This window comes from Euwallacea fornicatus, chromosome 30, assembly GCF_040115645.1.
Source record: "Euwallacea fornicatus isolate EFF26 chromosome 30, ASM4011564v1, whole genome shotgun sequence".
Taxonomy (NCBI): domain Eukaryota; kingdom Metazoa; phylum Arthropoda; class Insecta; order Coleoptera; family Curculionidae; genus Euwallacea; species Euwallacea fornicatus.
The window spans coordinates 2,843,231-2,864,460 of NC_089570.1; the positions used below are offsets into that span (position 1 = coordinate 2,843,231).

Here is a 21,230-nt window from a genome sequence, read left to right on the forward strand (position 1 = left end):
TATTATATATAGCGGGTTCATTACAGGCGGACCTAGAGTGAATGTCCTCTATAGTTTATTAGAGATTGTCTCTAGTGTTAATGTTACTCAAGAATTGGTAAAATATGCGAGTATTATTGTTATACAAGAAAATGCCGATACTTTCTATTAAAGGTGCCTTTTTTATTGCAGCACTCTTAAAATAGTAATATTAATTAGAGGTTTATACGGGTCGAGCCCATCCGTGGGGCAAGAGGCCCAACCAAATAAACTTGTTCTTTGACAAATTTAACTACATAATCACTAGCTTATATTGATTTTATTTAAATAACCAGATAATTTCGGCATAACATTAATTAAGAGGTGTTTCGTTTTTTGACTACAAAAACCAATCACGACTGACTGAAAATTTTTGTTTCGCTCCATTACAAATTTCCATGATTTGAGGATTTGCAAAATTGCAAAAGTTTTTCGTTGCTTCTACCGATATTCAATTTTGTAAACTTTGGGTCTTAACAAACACAACCGATATAGAGAAAATTTATTCAGGGTCTTTTGTGAGTTTTACTATGTACAAACTCATTTTTTGTATTTGCCTTGTCAAAATACCATAATTGTCCTTTAATAAATAACCCTAATTTCCCAAGAATCCCACTTCACCTCCGTATGGTGTAATGGCAACGGCCGATATCAAATTTCTGCTGAGGTCTGAAACATACAAGACATCAGTCAAATATTTGACATCATATGTAAATCAACAATGAATCTACATCCCGCTTGATCATCAGCTTTTGTACATATAAAAAATGCTACATTTCTCTGTCTTATCATCCTTGTTCTCAGTTTTTCATAGATCCGAAGCTTCTGTCTTTTCCAAAATAACATTCTTCTTCCTTGTGATTTATTTGAATTTCAATAGCTAAGATTATTGTTCTTGCAGTTTCTGGTTTAGGGCTTTTTGTGCTTACAACGCCATGTTTTTGTCACTTTCAGCCTTTTTAATTCTTTGTTCTTTTGCTACTAAACGTGGAGTCAAATTTGTTAATGTTTTTCCAGCTAATAACGCCGTCACCCATGACGTCCCAAAATGTACATGATAGAGTTCACATGACTTTTCAAGTAAGCATTTCATCGAATGTGAGTGATGTAAGGCTTCTAATGGAAAAGCAAAATTTTCCAATGTACTTCGGTGTTGTATCGAAGCCTTTCTCCTGATTAAAATTAAAGATTTCTCGCCAAAGGCACCAAGAGCAATGACAAATTGCTGTTATCAAAATATTAAAATACAGCGCAATTGTTGTATACCAAAGGTTAATATTAACAAAGGTAGAGAATGTTAAAGTTTATATTTCATATGTTCAGTCTTTCAACTTATCGTAGTCATTTGGTATCCGGGGATTTTCGAACGTGACAAACAAGCTAGTGCTGTTAGTTTTATTGTAGCTAACAAAAGGCGCCATTTGAAACCATCTTGGCTAATTAAAAAAGCTGTAATTTTTTTTAGGCATCTCTAGTATTCCTACTCATAAAAATATTATTTTGTTTAATATTTTAGAGAAAAAATGCCTTAAACGTTTCTTAAGAATTACAATAGCCCAGCGACCTTCTCAAATGTTAATTCCTTGGTTAATCTTCATACTTTTTTGTCCATTGCACTTTTCAGCCCAGTAGGAAATATGAAAACGTGCGTTGCAAACAAGACAACATCGAACCAAACAATCATTCCCATTTCCCAGTTCAATTCCCCTGCATGATTCAAATCGACCTGTCGAAATTTTATTGGGTTTTTATTTGACTATCCGAGACCGGATTAAAAATTCAAATATTAATCTGAAGCGGGCGCACGTATGAACTGTTTACATTCCATTAAAATATGCGGGGAAACCATTTAACCACACGTTTCCAATTATCATCACAAACAAATGAACGACGAAACCAGGGCTTAAAATAATCGAGCCCCCACGCCTGATCTTAATCAGTTAATCATTTTATTAGTCTCGTAATGTTATCCCGGCCCTGATGCGCCTCGAACAAGAAAATGGTAAGGGACGCAGTAGGGCGTTCGGAGAAGGGTCCCGGAATGGGAATCGATTGGGTTAATTGAGTGTGTCGTCGAATTATCCCAATTTTCAACTTTCGACAGGGGCAGGGGTGCCGGGAGTGATGAAATATGAGCATGAAGGGGGATAAAAGGGACGCTGGTAATGTGATGTACAGGGTGTCCGTTTTTACAGTTCAGTCATGGGATATTTATAACTATTGGAGGTACGAGATCAGTTAAGGTGTACAATTCGAAGTTCAGGAATGATTTGTGATGGATAGAGTGTCTGGGAAATAACAAAATTAGATACAAATAGTTAAAGGAAATTGTGAGAGGTACTCGAAGGTTCCTCTCTTCATCTGCAAGCACAGCTCTATGCGTCTTCTTAAATTTCGCATCAGTCTTAAAAGTTCCTTCCACTTATTTTGGTCCTTAAGGTTTTGATGATCTTCCCTCGCAACTTATCAATATCAGTAAGAATAAATTCATAAAGTTTTTCATAGTTCGCTATACAAAATGGAGGAAAGTATGAGGAAAGGTTTGGTAAACGTGCGGGCCAATGTACATACGTACGTCTCCATTGTTACGTGGTGGCGCACCATCTTGTTGGTACTAAAGGTTATTCAGACACTTGAAGCAAATCTTGGTATCCAGGTCAAGCGTGACGTAGGTTCGAGGTCCATATTCTGGATTTTTATGTAGAAAATATTTGAAACTATTATAGTATTATTATGGAGAAGTGGTAAAAACGAAGTTTGTTATTTTCAAGTATTTCATATTAACTTTTATTTTTATGTAAATTCCTCGACTTTTCTTTAACGGTAGATTTATTCCTCCTTCTTATTTCATTGCCACATTAATAAAACAAGATCATTCCTGTTTCTTTTTGTCATATAGTTTGAAAGCAGGCCACCATTCGTTCATTAAGCAACTCTCGCGAAGCTGTCAAAGGACGTTGACAGATATGGACAGTGATAGATATGTCATATCTCAACAGTCTTGTAAAGCGAGCTGTCAATCTCAACAAAACATTTAACTCCTTCCCAATATTTAGGGTCCCACCACTCGCCTTTCCCATTTCTAGCGCAATTTGTCTCGAAGCAAAAATCTACCGATTCCAGTCAAACATGATGACGCCATTTCTTTTCCCGACTGGATGCAAAGTCTGCGTCATGTTTATATTGTCTGTAGAAATATGATTCGAGTCCCTGGGCGTCCCGGAAAAATAACAAATGACTCGCGCACCGGATACAGGCAAATTGTCTCTGGAACGATATGGGGGGAATAAAAAGGAGCAAAGGAATCGACGTTGTCGATTTAATATTTGTGTGTAGGCAAAATAAAGTGTATGGGGTCGAAATCATTTGTCAAGTGCTTAATGGTTTGTGAATCATTCCTGCTTTTGCAACGACTCAGTGGGTGTAGCCGAAGCTTTATCACTTGTATGTGATCCTTTTATGTTTTCTTTACCTCTTCTTCATCTATGCAATACGTGAAAAACGGCAACTTGCTACTCCAAGTTCTTTGATACCCTTTAGGTATTCATTTTCTTAATTAGCGCCATACATGGGGTGGTAGAATTAAATTGCGCGGAAATCTTCAATGAGCCCTCCTGAAAAGCGGTTTCCTGTATATATGGTTGGAAAGTGGTGTGGTTGGGTGGTCTCTTCGTAATAAGTGGCATACGTGCGCATATAAATAACATAATAAACGTATAGTTTCTAGGGACCATTATTTTATTGGCACAATGATGTGCGTGGCTTATTAATTAGCTGGCCATTGCCATGAATAGTTCTTGATTGGTTGAAATTTTTAACAGTATGTTCGTTGAAATAATACATAATTTATAGTGTACGATACGCGGCAATTGAATTTATATATGAGAAGAACTTATGTGCAGGAGAATAAGAAATTTCATCAACATGAAGACTTCTATAATTAGAAACAACGAAGCCATTATATAAATATTGAAAGTACGACACCAAAGAAGAAATATCACTGTATTTGAGGCCCTTGCAACCTTTTGATTCGTTTTAACACTGGAAAATCATTATTTTAAATATTAAGAGGATTTGTAATCATTGCGAACACGCCAAAACAGCATATCTGTTAATACGCAATCACAGCCATAATAAGGCGACAAATATTCCGGTATTGATTGAATTGATATGAAAATCAAAATTAAAATTTCATCTATTCCACATTCATCCTTTGGCCTTCCGTGTATTAACTCTCTGTCCCTCCTTCAGAGCGGTGTCCCCGGATCCATGGGAAGAGGCATTCAAGGGCCACCACTCGGAGGTACAGATTTGTCACAAAACAAAAAAGCCAAAACTATTATTACAAAATGCCAAAGAATGGACTGAGGCTTTCATTTTACGTCCTCACCAATAAGGATTGGTCGTCTTCCCACATAATCCTTAATTTGTTTTAACTTTTTTGTGCAACTATCCCGGTCATAGCTAACTTCGACTCCTTATTGATGGTTTCATTTTTTCTTAACAAATTGGGTAATAAGTTGCCAAAAAATGAGAGGGTTTGATACGTTACGACAATTCGACAATTGGAAATTGCGATGAAATGTTTAAAGTCTGTCTAGAACTTTCGTATTGGGTAGCGCTAATAAATAATTTGACAAATTCAAACAATATGCCACATCTAAAAGAAAAACACTGTCCAGTACTTAGATAAATATCTTGTTTCAGGTGAAAGTATGGTTTCAAAACCGACGGACCAAACACAAACGAATGCAGCAAGAAGAAGAGGCCAAAACTAGTCAAGGTGGCACCAAGTCCAGTGGGGAATCACAGACTAACGCCCAACTCAACAAATGGAAACAAGAAGCGCCAGATGAGTATGGGGAATATATAGACATGGACATGGAGGACGATTGTGTCAGTGATGTGGAAAGTGAATCGTAGAAAATAACATTTTTTATTACTTCCCCAACAATGTCAAATGCAATAATGTTAATGTCCTTGGAATGGCTTCTTTGTGTTCTAATCCTCGGAAAACGGCAAGGGCTCCACCCCAATCGTCTACTTAAGATGGATACTGAACAGCCAACAGTTAATCAGCCCCAAATTCCGGGCTCGCTTCCCCAAAGCATTAGCAAATCTGGCAACGTTGCCGGTTAAACTTTATTTTACCCTCGGGATCGCTCCATTTGCTGAGCGTTTATAGCCGAGTCTGCCAGATTTATCGATCCCGAGAATTATTTGCCAGGAAGTTCTTAGCCTTTTAGGACTTTCTCCAGAGAACCGAGTTTTGGAACTATAAAATAATGTAATTCTCTCTGTTGTGAGAATTCAACTTGTTTTCCATTGAACATCTCTACAAAACAAGTCGTTCCAAGGGTGTACCTAGAGATGTGAGTCGCGAATATTTCCGAACGAAAATTTTACACACTCGGATAAGTCGGGCAGCTTGAAATTGGTAACCAATATCTCCTAAATGGTTAGAGCCACAAGATTTATCAAGCTTAGAAATAAAGGGACATTGCTCTTTATGAAGATTCTTTACGATTGACTATGGAATTTTACCCATTTTCCATAGTTTAATCGAAAATTTTCAAATTGTATTTAACTAAAAAAATTTAAAAAAATCTCTGCACAGTGTTGTTAAGGTTCGAAGAACTAAACTTCCAGTACGAATCTTAGAAATTCTCAAATTTTAAAATCAATATAAAAAAACTAAAACAAACCAAAAAAATTTCATGCAATGTCGTTGTGGCATAAAGTCTTATGACTAAACTGAACTAAATTTGAATAATAAAATTTTAATTTATGTTTGATTTTGATTAACTAAAAAAAAATCATCAAAGTTGCCATAGAAAAAAGAGTAGACAAATGGGAACAGAAATGAATATCAAGAAAATAAAAATTTCAAAATGGAAATTTGGACGAAAATCTGCTTTGCGGTCAATTGAAGAAGCTCTGTAAACAATGTCTGTAGGGATATTAAAAATTCCAAACCTAAAGTATTTCTCTTTCAGAATACGAATCTTGTATTTAATTTAAAAGTATGCGCTCCCGAAAACGCTAAATTTCTTTATTCAATGAATCTTGAGTCTTCAACTGTTTCTGAAATAGTAAAAGGGCAAAAAAACATTCTTGACGAATAATAATTTCGGAATTTCCTCGAAGCCATATAAAAACGTTCAGGAACTTAGACAGTCTCTAGGTGCATGTATCTACTACATAGGGTGACTACAAATTATTCTTGTTCAAGAACAAATAAAGACAAACTAATGATGAACAATAAGATAGTAATTTTGGACACCTTGATGTAAAGGGAGTAGAAGGTCGCTGAGGAGGATGTCCCTACTTAGTGATAACATACTTTGGTCAGTTTTCTGTAGTGCCAATAATATCGCCAAACTACGTGTCTGTTTTCCCTGTGCCAATTTTTGCAATTCTCTCTGTGTGTAAAGACGATTGTATATTTATTTTTCCTATTAAATTTTATTTATTTGTAAATAGAAAGTGTAAATAAAGAGGTACCCGCCGAGTGTAGGAGTGCATGTTCATATGGGGAACTCTGATTTTCAAAACTAGCGTAGGACATTTAACGAAGCTTAAATTATTTATTTCTGTGATGTTTGTAAATATTTTTGTTATTTTATTTTATACTGTATGCTGTATGTATGAGACATATCTCTTGTATCATATGTATATTCGTAGATGTATGTTTGTCAAAAAGTCTATAAATTTTATTTTACGATCAATTTCAGTCAGCATTTTTACAGATCATTTTACATATTTCACAGCTCTAATGAGTGTCAATATAAATTATTTTTATGTTATTTATTCTTCATCCAGAAGCTTAGAATGAACAATGTTTTGAAATATCCAAGAAACGTATATATATTCATTGAAGTTGTGGTTGTTAAATGAGGATGGTCTGGAATAGTTTCGTGGCATGTGAATTTCAGCCCAGTTTTATGGTGTTTTTATCGAGTAGACATAGGCGAACTACCTATTATAAATAAAAGTAGTAGTTAACGTTTGTAAAGAGTACAAAAATACAAAGTGATTTTTAGTAATTTTGCATTTGATTTTTCTTTCGAAACGTGCATTAACTGCCCGAAGAGTATATCATCTATACATTTACATAAAATGGGTGAGATATGATCAGACCACCATTTCTCAGTTTTATGGTGGAATTTTTTAAATACATTATATTTAATAAAATACATATACTACAGCGTTTTCTTTAACTTATTGAAACATCTTTAAAAAAATGGAACATTAATTTTCAAAAATGTTGGGTTGAGAACTGATTTTGGTATTAAAAAAAAAATTTGACATGTGTGAACTGTTTTTTCTAAAAGTTGATGCTCAATAATTTTTTGCAATGATGATGATGAGATATTTGTTTTAAGAGGAATATTTTAGTTTCTATAAAAATCCCAGCATAGAGAAGAAAGATCCATTAACCTGTTTGTATGAGACATCTATTAAACAAGAGAAACAAAAAAGCCTAACCTGAAATTTTGTATGCAGTGATACAATGTGGAACGTTTTTCAACATCGGAGTATAAACGCCTGTAATGATTATTGGAGCTAGCGGAATTTTCTTAATCTCAAGTATTTTCCCCAAGAAATTAATGAGAAAAGCAGTGCAGGTGAATGCCCTCAGAAAGATCGTTTGTTAAAGGAGGCTATTTGCCTATCACTGTCTGATGAGTGCCAACAAGCACGTAACAGGTAATGGCCTGATCAGATGGAATTCTGTATCCATAAATGTAATGTGAAATGTTTCTTGACGCAGGAGGATAATGCCGAATTTAGGATTACAAATGTCTAAGAACGAATAGAGGATAATTTATGTTCGAAAGAAAACTTAATTGTTCATGTAAAAAAAAATTAAGGAGGTCGTGCTTTGCAATATTTGAACATTATCTGGGAGTCGTCTTATGGAGCATACTACAGAGGATGTTCAAACATTCAGATAGTGCAAATTAAGAAATTTAGTTTTGCAATCGCACCAGAACTAACGAATTTAATTAGGAAATAATCCGGCAAAGAAACACAACCGAAAACAAGGCCAATTTGCAATAAACCGTATCCTAAACGGACGAAGAACGAGCAATATCGATCAGATTACCCAGCGACACCTTAAAGGTCCGGGCGGGGCATAAATTAAGGAGATTGGGGCACCTTTTATTTGTAACCTAATCTATAGCTTGTTAAATCGCGTGTTCCCTGTTATCCACATACACATATATAACATATGAATATATATATATATATATATATATATATATATATATATATATATGTTAGTTACTTATCCATTCGATGCTTGACGAGCGTATTGTGCTTTAACGCTGCGAACAAATAAATAAACTGCCTGATCTGTTAATAAACGTTCTACAGTTCTTACAGTTTTTTAAGATGTTTTGGTGATTTTTTGAGGTTCTCATTCAGGTGCTACTTTTACGCTTCCTCGGGAAGTTTTCATAGCAAAAGAGACAGCCACAAGAATTCTAAGTGACACACGGCCAAATTGGTTGGGTACCACAATTTCAAGAAGGGGGCCTACAATATGGCGTCAACCAATAGCGTTAAAAGAAATAGCAATTCACGGCTCGACGATAAAAATTGAAATCTTTTAAAACGATTACAGGCAGTTAAATCAGCCACGGGAGAATTAGTGGGGTAATTTATAAAGCAGGTAGAGATAAGTCGGACTCGGCCCATTCTAGAGGTGTGTCTTGCCAGAGTAATTTGTTGGCGGTTCTGAAACGTTTGCTTAACCCAAGATTAAAACTAACTGATAATTACATAATAACTACGTTCGGAGAGCCTGCAACTGTTAGGGCAACATTAATAATCGGCCGTTTAGTAATTTATTTGTTTAATTACTGATCCGTAACGATGGAGCACCGTATCGGGAAAAATAAATTAGGGGCGCGTTTTGACAGGCGACGATGTCAATTAGCAATATTTCAGTTCTGAGCGATTGCCAATGAAAGATTTGGCTTTTCACACAACTGGCTATCAGCCAAAGGAATTGTGCTACATAAGAATTAGTCACTCAACCCCTACAAAAAAAAAACAAGAAGTTGATTCAAGAGCGACAATGGTCTAACATAGGACTGTTGTCTTATACAAGACGATCCTTGGAAAAAACCGCAAGTAGGTGTTGAGATATCAGAATCATGTCTGAGATCAATTTATCTGTTAATGTCTGTTTCAAAATATTTGGCAGCGCAACTAAGGGTAAAAACATAGTGAAGTATCGCACTTCGCCGGGCACTTGGCCCCTTGCATCTCTGTAAAATGAGGGACAAATATTTTGTTTTCGAAGTGCTTGAAACTTGCTCTGTAATTGGTTCTCTCAACCCCCCACTCCCTCGATATAGCAACAATGCATGTTGTGTTTAATCATCAGTACCCCATGCGCTCGGTCCGATGGTAGGACCGCATGTACGTTGAGGGAAGAGGGGCGGAACGTGTGGTTCTGCTTGAGAGATCAGACCAAATTTAATATAAACACAGTATAATTCATAATAGCTGCCATATCGAGGTATTTTTTGAGTAATTATCACCATTTTTATATAGGCACCTTTTTTGATACCTCTCTATTCGTAGAGAACTAGACCAATGAACTACGATAAACGACTATGTAAATTTTTTCACTATATTAATCAGGGTCGATGTTAAATTCTTTGGGAAGTGAATGGCGAGATGAACGTCGAGATGCCCGGCGAAGTGTGATGCTTCACTCTAAGGTCTAGGTGAGGTCCCTTGAAGGTCGAGAGCCATTTAATTCCAATAAACCATAGTAGTCTCAAAAATATTGTTGAAAAAAATCGTGAATTTTGGTTTCCATATGATCATGATCACAAAAAATACAGACTTTATATCATGCGTTAAAAAAATCGGATCAAGCAGACTGAAATTATTTAACACCGAGCCGGTATATCTTGACATATTCTAGATAATCTCGAACAAAAAAAAACTATTCACACTTTTAATTCTAATCTTTACTAGCGGTCACGAAAAAACGAAACATATATAAATCTAATTAATATTTATTTACTTATCCCAATTGCAATGAATTCTGAAAGAACAGGGTTGAATTTCAAAGGCCCATTCTCTGTTTATGAACTGTCCATTCCGAAAATAAGACTCACCCATAAAGGCTTTTTGTTCAAATGTAAACACCATTTTTAGCACTTAGAAAACTTCCACTAATTAACACACAAGTCCCTGGAACCTTGAAAAACACTAGTTTTAATAAAATCCAACAAATCATAAAGAAAAACAAAGTTGTATTTAATTGAGGTTATGTTTATTCGTTTATATTCGAGATTGCGTAGAACATATTAAAGTCATACGGGCTCGGTGTCAAATAATTCCAAAGCCTACTTGACCGGATTTTTTTTAATCGCAAGGTATTTTGTTTTCCAGCCGCGAGGTGCTTCAAACTTGCTGTGATTGGTTCTCTCTACTGCCCGCTCCCTCTATACGGTAACAGTGCATGTTGCATTTAATTAGCAGTACCTTTTATGTTCGGTCCGATGAAAAAATCAAATGTACTTTGAGGGTAGAGAAACGGAACGCTTGGTGCTGCTTGAGGGAGCAGACCAAATTTAATAAAAACATAGAATAATTAATAATAACCGCCATATATTTTGGAGTATTTGGCGGGTTCCTATCACCATCTGAAACAGACAACATTTTTACTACCTCTCTGTTCGTAAGAAACTGGATAAATTGGCTACGATATACGGCAATGTGAACTTCTTCATTATGTTAATCAACGGCGATATTCAATCCTTGGCGGGGTAAATGAGGAGATGAATGTCGCGGTGCCCGGTGAGGAGTAATACTTCACTAAGTTTTTCCCCTAAAGGTCGAGAGCCTTAAACCCAAATAAACCATAGTCGTTCCAAAAAATATTGTCACAATTCCAACTGTCGGGAAAATTGTCAATTCTGGTTGTCACATGATCGTCATCGTAGCAAATACAAATTATACATATATCTTTATCTTTTTGTGCGCAATCCTTGAATTTTTTTAATTGTTTATATTCTATGAATATTTTTGCAGGCTGTTATATTATGATTTTTAATATTTATATTTAAATAAACGTTACATAAAACTAAACGCAAAGTATTTTTATTAAATTTCAAACTCTCCCCTTCTTCACACTTCGCCACTGGTACCAGAATTCACCCGCATTATAATTGTTGAGATTTTATGATTTATTGTGTTTCTTGAGGGTCCAAGGTGAGTACAACCTCGAATTGTGAAAATTACCTGTTTATAAAGAAAATTGTCTCTTGTATTTGAAATATTCGCAGCTAACTCTGTTAGCGTAAAATCGTGTTTACTGGTGTGATGTGCTACAAAACATTTTAAAATAGTCTATAGTGAGATGTAAATTACTTAATCAACGCCTTACGTTAGTGTCCCATCATATAATCACTCAAAAAAGCATTCTTATAGCCGAAAAAAAATCTACAAACCATAATTTTCGACTGATTTTGGTGAAACTTTATACTATGAAAATTCAAACTTAAACTCAATTTACCTGTTCAAGCAACTTTTCAAAATTTAATTTTTAGAGTGCTTTTGAGGGTTTTAAAAAACTACGTTTTGGGAAAGTTCTTGTGCGATTGTACTTTTATAATATGGTTTTAATAATCTTGTAGAAATAATTTTTTTTACATATATCCTGAAAATTTGATCAAAATCGAACCCCAAATAAAGGACTTGCAGCCTTTTGAAATCGCCAAAAAGTGACGGTTTTCACGCAAAATTATGAAATTTAAACATTTTTGACGATTTTAAAAGGCTGCAACTCACTTATTTGTGATTCAATTTTGATCAAATTTTCAGGATATATGTAGAAAAATATTTATTACAAAATTATTAAAACCACATTGAAAAGATTACACCACGTAAAAAGTTTTCAAAATATAATATACTGCGAGTTTTTTTTTAATGATCGCCCAATATAATACAATAAGCATAAAAAATAAAAGGTTCAAGAGAAAATGTTGGGCAACCTGAGAATATGAATTTCTGTCTATTGGTTTGAAGTAGTATGTGGCGCATAAAGTTTTACAAATCAACATCCAACTTTGCCATTTTGGAGCATTCCTGCCTGAGCAAAATCAAAGCAGTTGTCCATGATGAAGCTCTCATGGATATCTTCCTCAATGTATCTCAGAAATTAGGGCGACTTGGTGTTTTCACAACAAGTTGAGCTGATGTTTTCTGGAAATTTTCTTTTTCTTTGTATCATCCGTTCCAGGCTATTTCAATATGTGAATATGTAAACCCCCTCTCATCAATAGATGTTTGCCGATCTTCATGACTCATTTTAATTTATGTTACCATAAGAATACTTCAAATTGTTTTCGACGAATAATATCAACAAGTTAAAAGAAAATGATAACAGCAGTTGGAAGTTTGAAAAATATTTTATCTCAGCGAGTTTCGCTTTTGCCACAAAATATGCGTTGTTATTAGTTTTTCGTTTGTACTTTTTAGGCAAACGAATATTTTCTAGCATTTTGTTCTTTTTCGTAAAGTACAATCTTTCTACTCTTAAAAACATTGCTTTTTAATTTGGTCGAAAGTATTTAGATAAGCCTTGTCCGTTTAAAAATTTATTTTCGTTTAGTGAGCCAATTTGGCTTTGGCTCACTGTCTTCGTACAGGCACAACCATAATGACAGCTACTTTATACCGACACATGCCTGATGAGACCAATTTGTAAAAACACGTATTTTCAAGTGAACTTGCTATTAACCTCATTGAATTGGTCTCTTTAATAAAAAGTTCTTCATTATTCTGTTTGTTCTTCTGTTTGTAGATCTCTCCCACTGACCTCAAATTCGAGTCAAGTCGTTTGGAATCTTCTAATTCGCCTCCATGTATCGACATATACTTTGATTTATTTTGACTAATTTGTGTGTAAACCAGCTTCTACCGGTTTTGTTCGTGAACTGAATTTGCAGGTCCGCAAACCATTTGATCGATTAGCTGTCGGTCTAAGATTCGTTTCCAGCTAGAAAGCATTTTATAGAACTTAATTCGACTAATAATAAAGAGTAACTTGAAACCACTGGGTTCTTACAAATAAATGTTACCCAAGGAAAGGAAGAAATTCAAATCTCTTTATCACTCTTTTCATGTGAGAACCATAAATGTCCGGTGCACTGGTTTACCGATACAAATCTCCATTATCGTAGGCATAATATCAATAATTTATGAACGGTTCTTGGAATTCCTGATAATCGTGAGTATTATTATTAATAAGCGAACAGCCATAAATGGACCATAAAATTCTGAATATGTTAATAATGATAATAAAAAAGGCATCGAATATCTCTACTAAACTGGACTAACATATATCAGGCCGATTTATGACGATTTTATTGGTAAATAATGAAATTAAGTACTGCTTAAAGACGCTATTAGGAAAAAATTGGAAGATAAAGGTGAAGATTTTTAAGTTATGTAAATTGCAAAGGTAAAAAATAATGTAAAATTAATTAATGGCACTTTTATTTGTGAGAAGCTTATAAGTATTTAAATTGGGTTATTATAATAAAAATAATGAATGAAAGGATGTATCATTAAATTAAAACAATTATTTTAGTTTTAGACGCAAAATTCGGAAATTTTTTATTCTAATCTTGGAAGTTGAGAAAGAAGATGAAAGTGTCTATCAGCTGCATGCGGAATTTCAAATGTATTGATATTCAAATTAATAAAACGTTTTCAATCAGGCATCAAACAGAATCTCTAACCGTTCTGTCTCGAATTTGTGACTATTCTGACAATCCACTTAGACAGGGCCTCACTAAACGCTCTAAAGCTGGATAAACAATCTGTCACAATTTAAAAAGCATTCAAAATTTGCTTCATAATTTAAAAATGTAAATAAGTACTACGGTTCATTAAGAAAAAAAACATCTACTAATTAACCAAATACCGCTGTATATTTTAGTTTTACGTGAAAAGCATTCCGTCAAAAAGTTGATTCATTGCTTATAGAGGAAAATATAAATTTTAAATTAATAATTGATAATAAATATTAATTAAATTAATAATATTCTAGATTTCTGGTCATCAGTATATGTTCTGTCCTTATCCAACATTCTCCTTCACGCAAATAAGCACTTGAACTTGAAATAGATCGCGTTTGAATTTCAGAAATTAAACATGTCATTATAGATATATGGGCGTGTTGGGACCACTTTCAACGCCTGATTTTGGTGGTGTTTCACGGGACCACACGTGTGCCACACACTCTGATTTCCTCGTCTGGCCTACCCATTAATTTTTTCGTAATTTGCTGCCGTTATCGAAGGTGACAAACTTAAGATTTATGTTGCATGGCAGAGACAAGGGTGCGTTGATTTTTATAATCCTGTCTTAGCTCGAATTAGTGATCATGTTCAGAACTTGTTTGGCTTGATATAGAAGGTGACCGATGGAAAACACAATAATCTTAAAAAAAAAGTATAATATTTCAAGTTTAGTTATGAAGTGAACATACAGAAAGGGACTGATAGTACCATACATTCTTCGGCGCTTAGGCATATGGCGGTGAAGCGCTTGTAATGATACATTTCACATGATGGAATGATATAGGCGCCCTACTCTGTACAACAAACCACTACCAGTAATGTCAGCGATCAAGTATATTGAGATTCAAATGAAATGCACTACGCAGTAATAATAATTAGTTCCTGTAATTTTGGTAAAATAATGCTTCATAACAAAGTATCAAACGATCAGATTTCCAGTAGAAAAACAACATTTTTTAATAAAAAAAAAAGTAATAATGAATAGCATCGTCTTGTACAGCAATGTAAGCATGTACTCTCTGCAGCATGTTTTGCAAAAAATGATCAGTATCCTTCGAGGATATTTCATTCCATGCTAACTCTAGATAGTGTCGTAGGTCAACCAACCAGTTTGGATGCCTCGATAAATTTTGAAGACGGCAACTCATCATGCTCCAAAAAAGTTCAATATGTGATTAGTCTGGTGACTATGCAGGCCAAGGCAGCATTTCCAATTGTGCTTGTTCCAGATACCTTCGAGCAATATTCTCAGTATGCCACCTTGCATTATTCTGTTGAAAGAGGCCGTTTGGTAAAATCTGGGCGAAGGATACCATTGCTGAGTGGTGCATTTCATACGAAACTGAGTATATTTGGGGGTGATCATCGACCGCTTGCTGAATTGGACACTACATATATCTTTAGAAAGAGTATTCAGAGTACTCTAGTCATTTTTTTCTATCTCCTGCAACTATCAAGATTTTCTATGAAGGGTGTCACAGCTAAAATTTGGATCTCATGAAATCTTCGATTTCGTTCAAATTTGGGAAAAATGCTAAAATATATCAATTTTAACTAGAAGAAGGGTAAAATTTTATCTTGGTTTGAAAGTAATCTTTGCATCTTTTTAGCATCCTGAGCTACTTTTTCAAACACTTTAAATTCCAAGAGGGGCCGAAAAACTCATTGTGTGAAAGCTGCCTCCATTCTCTATGCAATCATGTTTTTTTTTTAAGTTTGAGCGAAAGATTTTTCAGAATTATGAAATTGTGATTGCCTGATTGAATCTGTCAACATTATTATTATCAACAACATTATTTATTCGGTACACTTTCGTCCAAACTATTAAAAAAAATTACTAAATATGGACTAAGAAATGTTGCCTTATCTGCACTAAAGTTTGAATTTTTTAATTCTCCTAATTCCTTTTTCTCAGGCCACTTAAAGTCTACGATTTAAACTAAATCACCTCCACCTCTACAAATGGTTCGAGAACGAATCGTCGCAGAGTGCGATTTGATCAGACAAGAAATGTTGCAAAACGCTAGAGAAGCTTCAAAATCGCTGGTACTATTGTATAGAAGTTGGTGGTGGACTTTTTTACTAATACATTCATTAAATTGGATTGTTTTTTTATAACCACTTTTGTATCCTTTCATAATCGTCTAAGCAGTGTTCTGAAAAACCAATCGTTCAAACTTAAAAAAAAAACCATGGTATCATAGAGAATAGAAGCAGCTTGAAAATCGTGTGTCACTCGGCCCATCTTGTTGTTTAAAATTTTTGAAGGGGTGGCTCTGGGCGCTGGAAGCATGCAGCAATTACTTCAAAACCAAGATTAAAGTTGATTCCTCTCAAATTAAAATTGAAATATTTCCTCCACATTTGGGCGAAACGAGAAATTTTTTGGGATGCAAATTAGGACTGGTTCATCCTATATAGACCTCGAATCTTACCTAACATGTAAACACTGCATTTTTCGTAAAGGTTTGAGCGATACGAACAGAATCGTGATCAGAATCCATTGCTGGAGCAACTCCCGACTTTAATTCGATTGAGCAAGGTTTAACATGGGGTGCAAATACAGCAGGTAAGTGTGTCGCATACCAAACGGGCATACCATTCCACCTCTGCGACAAAAAGCTTAGCTGACCAGCGTGACTTTCTCTTGGGCGAATGGCCGAAACGTGTGATAACATCGCGTGATATAAGGTGAAGAACAAGACCATTTGCTACATACAGCTATTAACTTAACTAAAAACGAAAAAGTTCATCAGTCCCTCGTAAACCGTTTGCGAAACATTTTATTCCAGTTTTGGCGAATTTTGAGAAATAAATTGGTTTTTATCGGATGGTCGGCTTGACAAAAATTTATGTCTCGTCTCAGGGATTGACAGAAATCCGCCGATGTCGAAAAGTCGTCTGGGCCTTTTGTAGTTTAAAAGCGCGGACACATTCCGACAAAATCGCGCGGCAACAAAGCAAAACCTTTAGAATTTATATTCGGAATGTAAATAAGACACTTTCGCACAATCTGGCAATTGTATCTTGAAATATCTCGCCGGACTTAATGGTCGCTGTTTTAACGATTTCTTTCGTTTTCGGCAACGAGTTTTACAGACAGCCAATGTTCTGTTACATCGCCTAATTGCATAAATAATGCCCCAATTGACGTGCTTTCCGCTGTCAACAGTCGAGACTTACCATTCGCATAGTACAAATCCAGTCCTGTTTCATTTGTATAATATAAGGCTACTTGAATAACAACCAGATTTGTAATTATTTGCTAAGTACTCATTACATTACCACCTCAGAACCAGACACCAAATCCATGTTAGTAATAAACGTTCAAATTTACGGCGTTATGCAAATACAGTGCAAAATTAAGTCGAGCACGTCTATTTCTTTTAGATAAAAGAGGTTTTTTACTGATCTTTTTCCATATAATTTACCTTCAAGTGATTCGTTTCTTTATGGTCTAGATGTTACTTCAACACCGAGCTCATCAGAAATGTGGCGCTTACTTTTTTTCGATCCTAGAAATGGTTCATTCTTCACAGTTTTTAAAATGTGTTTATCTTGTTAATAATTGATTTTCCTGGATCTGCCACAGTTTCTCTTTACATCACTATTTCCGAACATTCGATATTGCCGGATAATTCAACAAACAATGGATTTGTTTAAATTAAATATTTTAACAATATTTGCTTGCTTTTGGCTACTTCTATATTATTTAACAACACGTTCTTCTATTTCCTCTGATAAATGTTTGCCTTGAAGCATTTTGACTAACGATATATCACGAATGAAATAAATTATAATGTAAATATTTTTTATAATTTGATAAGTTGCTCTACTTTTTTCCACCAAAAAATACGACTGTTAATATAAAATTCTACAAAAAAATAAAAATAAAGAAACATTTTGTAGAAGTATTTAGACACACACTAACTTCATATTGAACTTATACCTAAATATTTATAACTATCAAAACTTTAATTATATTAGTTTTTCAAAAGTTGCTCTACATTTCGCCACTACTGCATTTATAAAAAAAGATCACATAGCAAAACTTTCCAAATAAAAAATTCTAAATTTAATGAGATTTTGCTGGCCCTCAAGACAACTCCAATTATCACACCTATTTGTAAAATCGTGCGTAAGCACTTAGGAACATCTGTTTCTGGGAGTGTTAAGTGGTATAAAAATAACATAATGCCCCTAAAAAATCTGTTCCTCTTAAAAAAAATATCAGATTATCTCAATTTTGGAAATAATTTATCACCTTAAGTGGTTTCCAGAATGTCTCGAATTTAACAAGCGTTATTATCGCCGAGCACGAGTCTAGTTTTGCCTAGAAGATTAGCCATGTGTTTGTCAGTCGATGCCATCATAAATAAAATAAATGTCGTTAAGATGTGAATTTGGTTTCTGTTTAATGAAACATTTATCAATTAATAAAAATTTTCTATCGCATCTCTTTTCTTGTCCAAGGGACACCGAAAGCTAATGACTATACACGCCCTTCCTAAGCTCGGTCCTATTAGAAAAATGTATTGTTGCACATCTCTATAATTTTCAGTTTTAGCTCCTTCGGGGGTTCACATACCATCAAGATGCGCCCCACGAGCAGAATTGTTCCATGCCTCTTTGGCATTAATTACAAAACAAGGAGTTAACGCAGGGTTGTAGAAAACACTGCGGAGCTGAGATTTAAGATATTTTCATCATGGATTTGCCGAGCAATTTTTTAATGGAGCTTGCTCTTAAATTTATTAGTGTCACTGTCGGTTCTCCTGTGCATCCATTAATTTTAAACGGACTTATAATGTAGGTAAGGTACACAGTGTAGCCAAGATGAGAATGCCCAGCATGGGGATCTCGTAAATGGTAAGAGCTACAGACATGGCTAAATGGGAAAAAAGCTGCGCGTTCAAGGGAGTAGTTTTTAACATCGGCAAAAACTGACCAGGGCCGTATTTAGTACGAAGGTTTCATTTCGTTACTTGAATGAAGTGGCATCAAACTACCTGTGCTTCCAATCGAAGTCCGTATTCATGTTCTTGAGCAGCGCTCCGAAATAAACAATCTCATCGCAAGAAGCAAAGGGAATGACGAACTCATGTCTTGAAATCTTTAGTGTGAATAAAGACAGCATAATATTCATAAAAATATAATTTGTGAAGTCGTGTAGTGGGTGACAAACATAAACACCAGACATAATACACTCTAGCCCACGCAGAGGCGTTTTATCGTTTTAATATGAAGTCTTTATTAAACAGGCGAGATTCCTTTATGGGACTCTTATTTATAATTCCTCTGTATTCGGAATGAAGAGCTCTACCGAGAAAGTGCCGTCCCGCCAGCTGTTTAAGACGCAGCAGGCATGCGACCGCCTGCTGCGCAGTGTTTCGCCTAAAATTTTCGTGGCCCCGACCGTATCGACCGAAAAATCTTTTCTCCTGCTTTTAATTCATTATTATCAGGTGAAGGTATGTTGGTTTAACACTTAGCGCTGTTAATAAGACATTTTCTTTACTATTAATTAGTCGCATAATCGATGATGCCAACATGCGCAGCCGGCGGCGCGCCTACCTATGAGAGCGCACTAGTATTACTTCCGAAGGATGGATTGCGGCCTCGAATTTTGTACGACGCAAAATTCACTAAAATTACATAGAATTGTACGTCTAGCAATTTCAAATGTGTTACGTTCAAGAAGGTGACTATAGAACTGATCAAATACTGTAAAAATATTTATGGGAATAGCTTTACCTCGTTCAGAGTTTCCTCTTCGTATACTCTCTAACATTATCGCTTTGAGGTTTAATGGTTCTGTTAAACCTAGCGGATCAAATATCTGAGAAATAACGATTAAATGAATCTCTTCGTGACACCATGACTCAAACAATTGTCAAAAACACTCTGTGACGTTCTCATTTGGTTTCCAAAAGACCAGCGTTCGAAGGGTTTAAGAAATAAAATATGATACATTATTCGGATTATTAGATCTTAGTATATCCTGATAATTATCCTAAGATTATTGTCTTAGACTGAAACCAGCAGGGCGTAGTAAATCCGTAATTTTGTTTTTTAAACTTTTTAACCGCTCCGATGGAATTAGAGCCAGTTACTAAATCGTCGACTTAAAAATCAGATAATAAGATCCGAAATTTCTTTATATTTCGTATTAAAGTCGATAAAAAAATTTTAATTATTCCACTACATTTGCCTCCAAAAAAATACATAAAGAAAGCTGGATTTATTTTTTTCTTATAGTTCCCAAAATTTATTATATAAATGTCAAAATTTTCCCACCGCGTACGTATTTATTGGCGTTTAATTTCCTTTTCTCATTTTCCAAGATGGGAATCTAAATTTGTATATATAGAAATGTTTACATAAAAATATTATTCAACCCGTCGGATACAAATTACAGCTAGGACATCGCGGTAATGAATAACGCAAGAGTTAAGGGGAAACAAGTGACCAGTGTTGAATACCAAACGGCGTAAGTGAGGAGTAAAGATTCCTTAATTATCACATGTGTCAGCTAGAAGAAGGTGGGTAATATATAGTTATTGGCACCATTGTTAACCATTTTTACCTAGTGAATACTAAAAGAGACCTCACAAGGTAAAACTAATAAAAAGCAAGCTGGTATTCCTCGTGAATTTTAACTTCAAGTGGACATTTAGCTATTTCACGACCAATTAATACTAATTTGATGTTTTTGGACTCGATTAGCTAATAGTGAAGAGATCAACTACAGCCAGGTGTTAACAAATTTTAATAATAGGTTTCCAAGCGAGAGACTTCTATTAATTCAGGTAAAAGGGCACACTTATTGAAGTCTATTGTAGCGCCAAAATGCATAAAACCATACCACGACGTTGACAAAGGAAGGCTGTAGGCAAAGTCAAAAGGGATCGAAGTGTTATTTGGTCACCGAAATTACAAAAGGGCCTTATTTTGCTACTAAAGGCCGCCTTCTAATTTCTATTAGCAGCCATATAAACTCCATTATGCTCCGGTCCCAAAGAACAGTTGCTATTCTCCAATATTTTCAAATGTCACTGTAAATTTTTTCTAAGAATATAATAGAAATTGAGATGTGCGTCAGTAGACTTCCAGATAATGAACCTCTTCAGGGGATCAGCAGGGGATCATTGGTTTCTAACAAATTTGTCGTTTACCTGGTAGAGAACTAACCCACGTCAACTGGCGAGGTAACATATTACCTTAAAAGTAACTTTTAATATACCTAAAAATGTAATTCACACGCTTCATATAACATGATACTCGTTATAGGGGCTGTTCATCTGAAGTGATTTATGCGAGGGGTACTTATCTGGAATTATGATGTATAAATTGAAAAACTCTTGAAAACTT

The 21,230-nt window shown here is 35.0% G+C and overlaps 1 protein-coding gene across 1 annotated transcript in view; it reads left to right on the forward strand.

Annotated features, from left to right (window-relative positions):
* The window catches only part of LOC136347805 (homeotic protein empty spiracles-like), a 34,152-nt gene extending 27,088 nt beyond the window's left edge, over positions 1–7,064 (forward strand). Inside the window, exon 3 of the mRNA XM_066298109.1 lies at positions 4,726–7,064. Coding sequence (XP_066154206.1) covers positions 4,726–4,941 — 216 coding nt within the window. The 3' untranslated portion in view covers positions 4,942–7,064. The remainder of the gene's footprint in view (positions 1–4,725) is intronic.
* Positions 7,065–21,230: the final 14,166 nt, after the last annotated feature.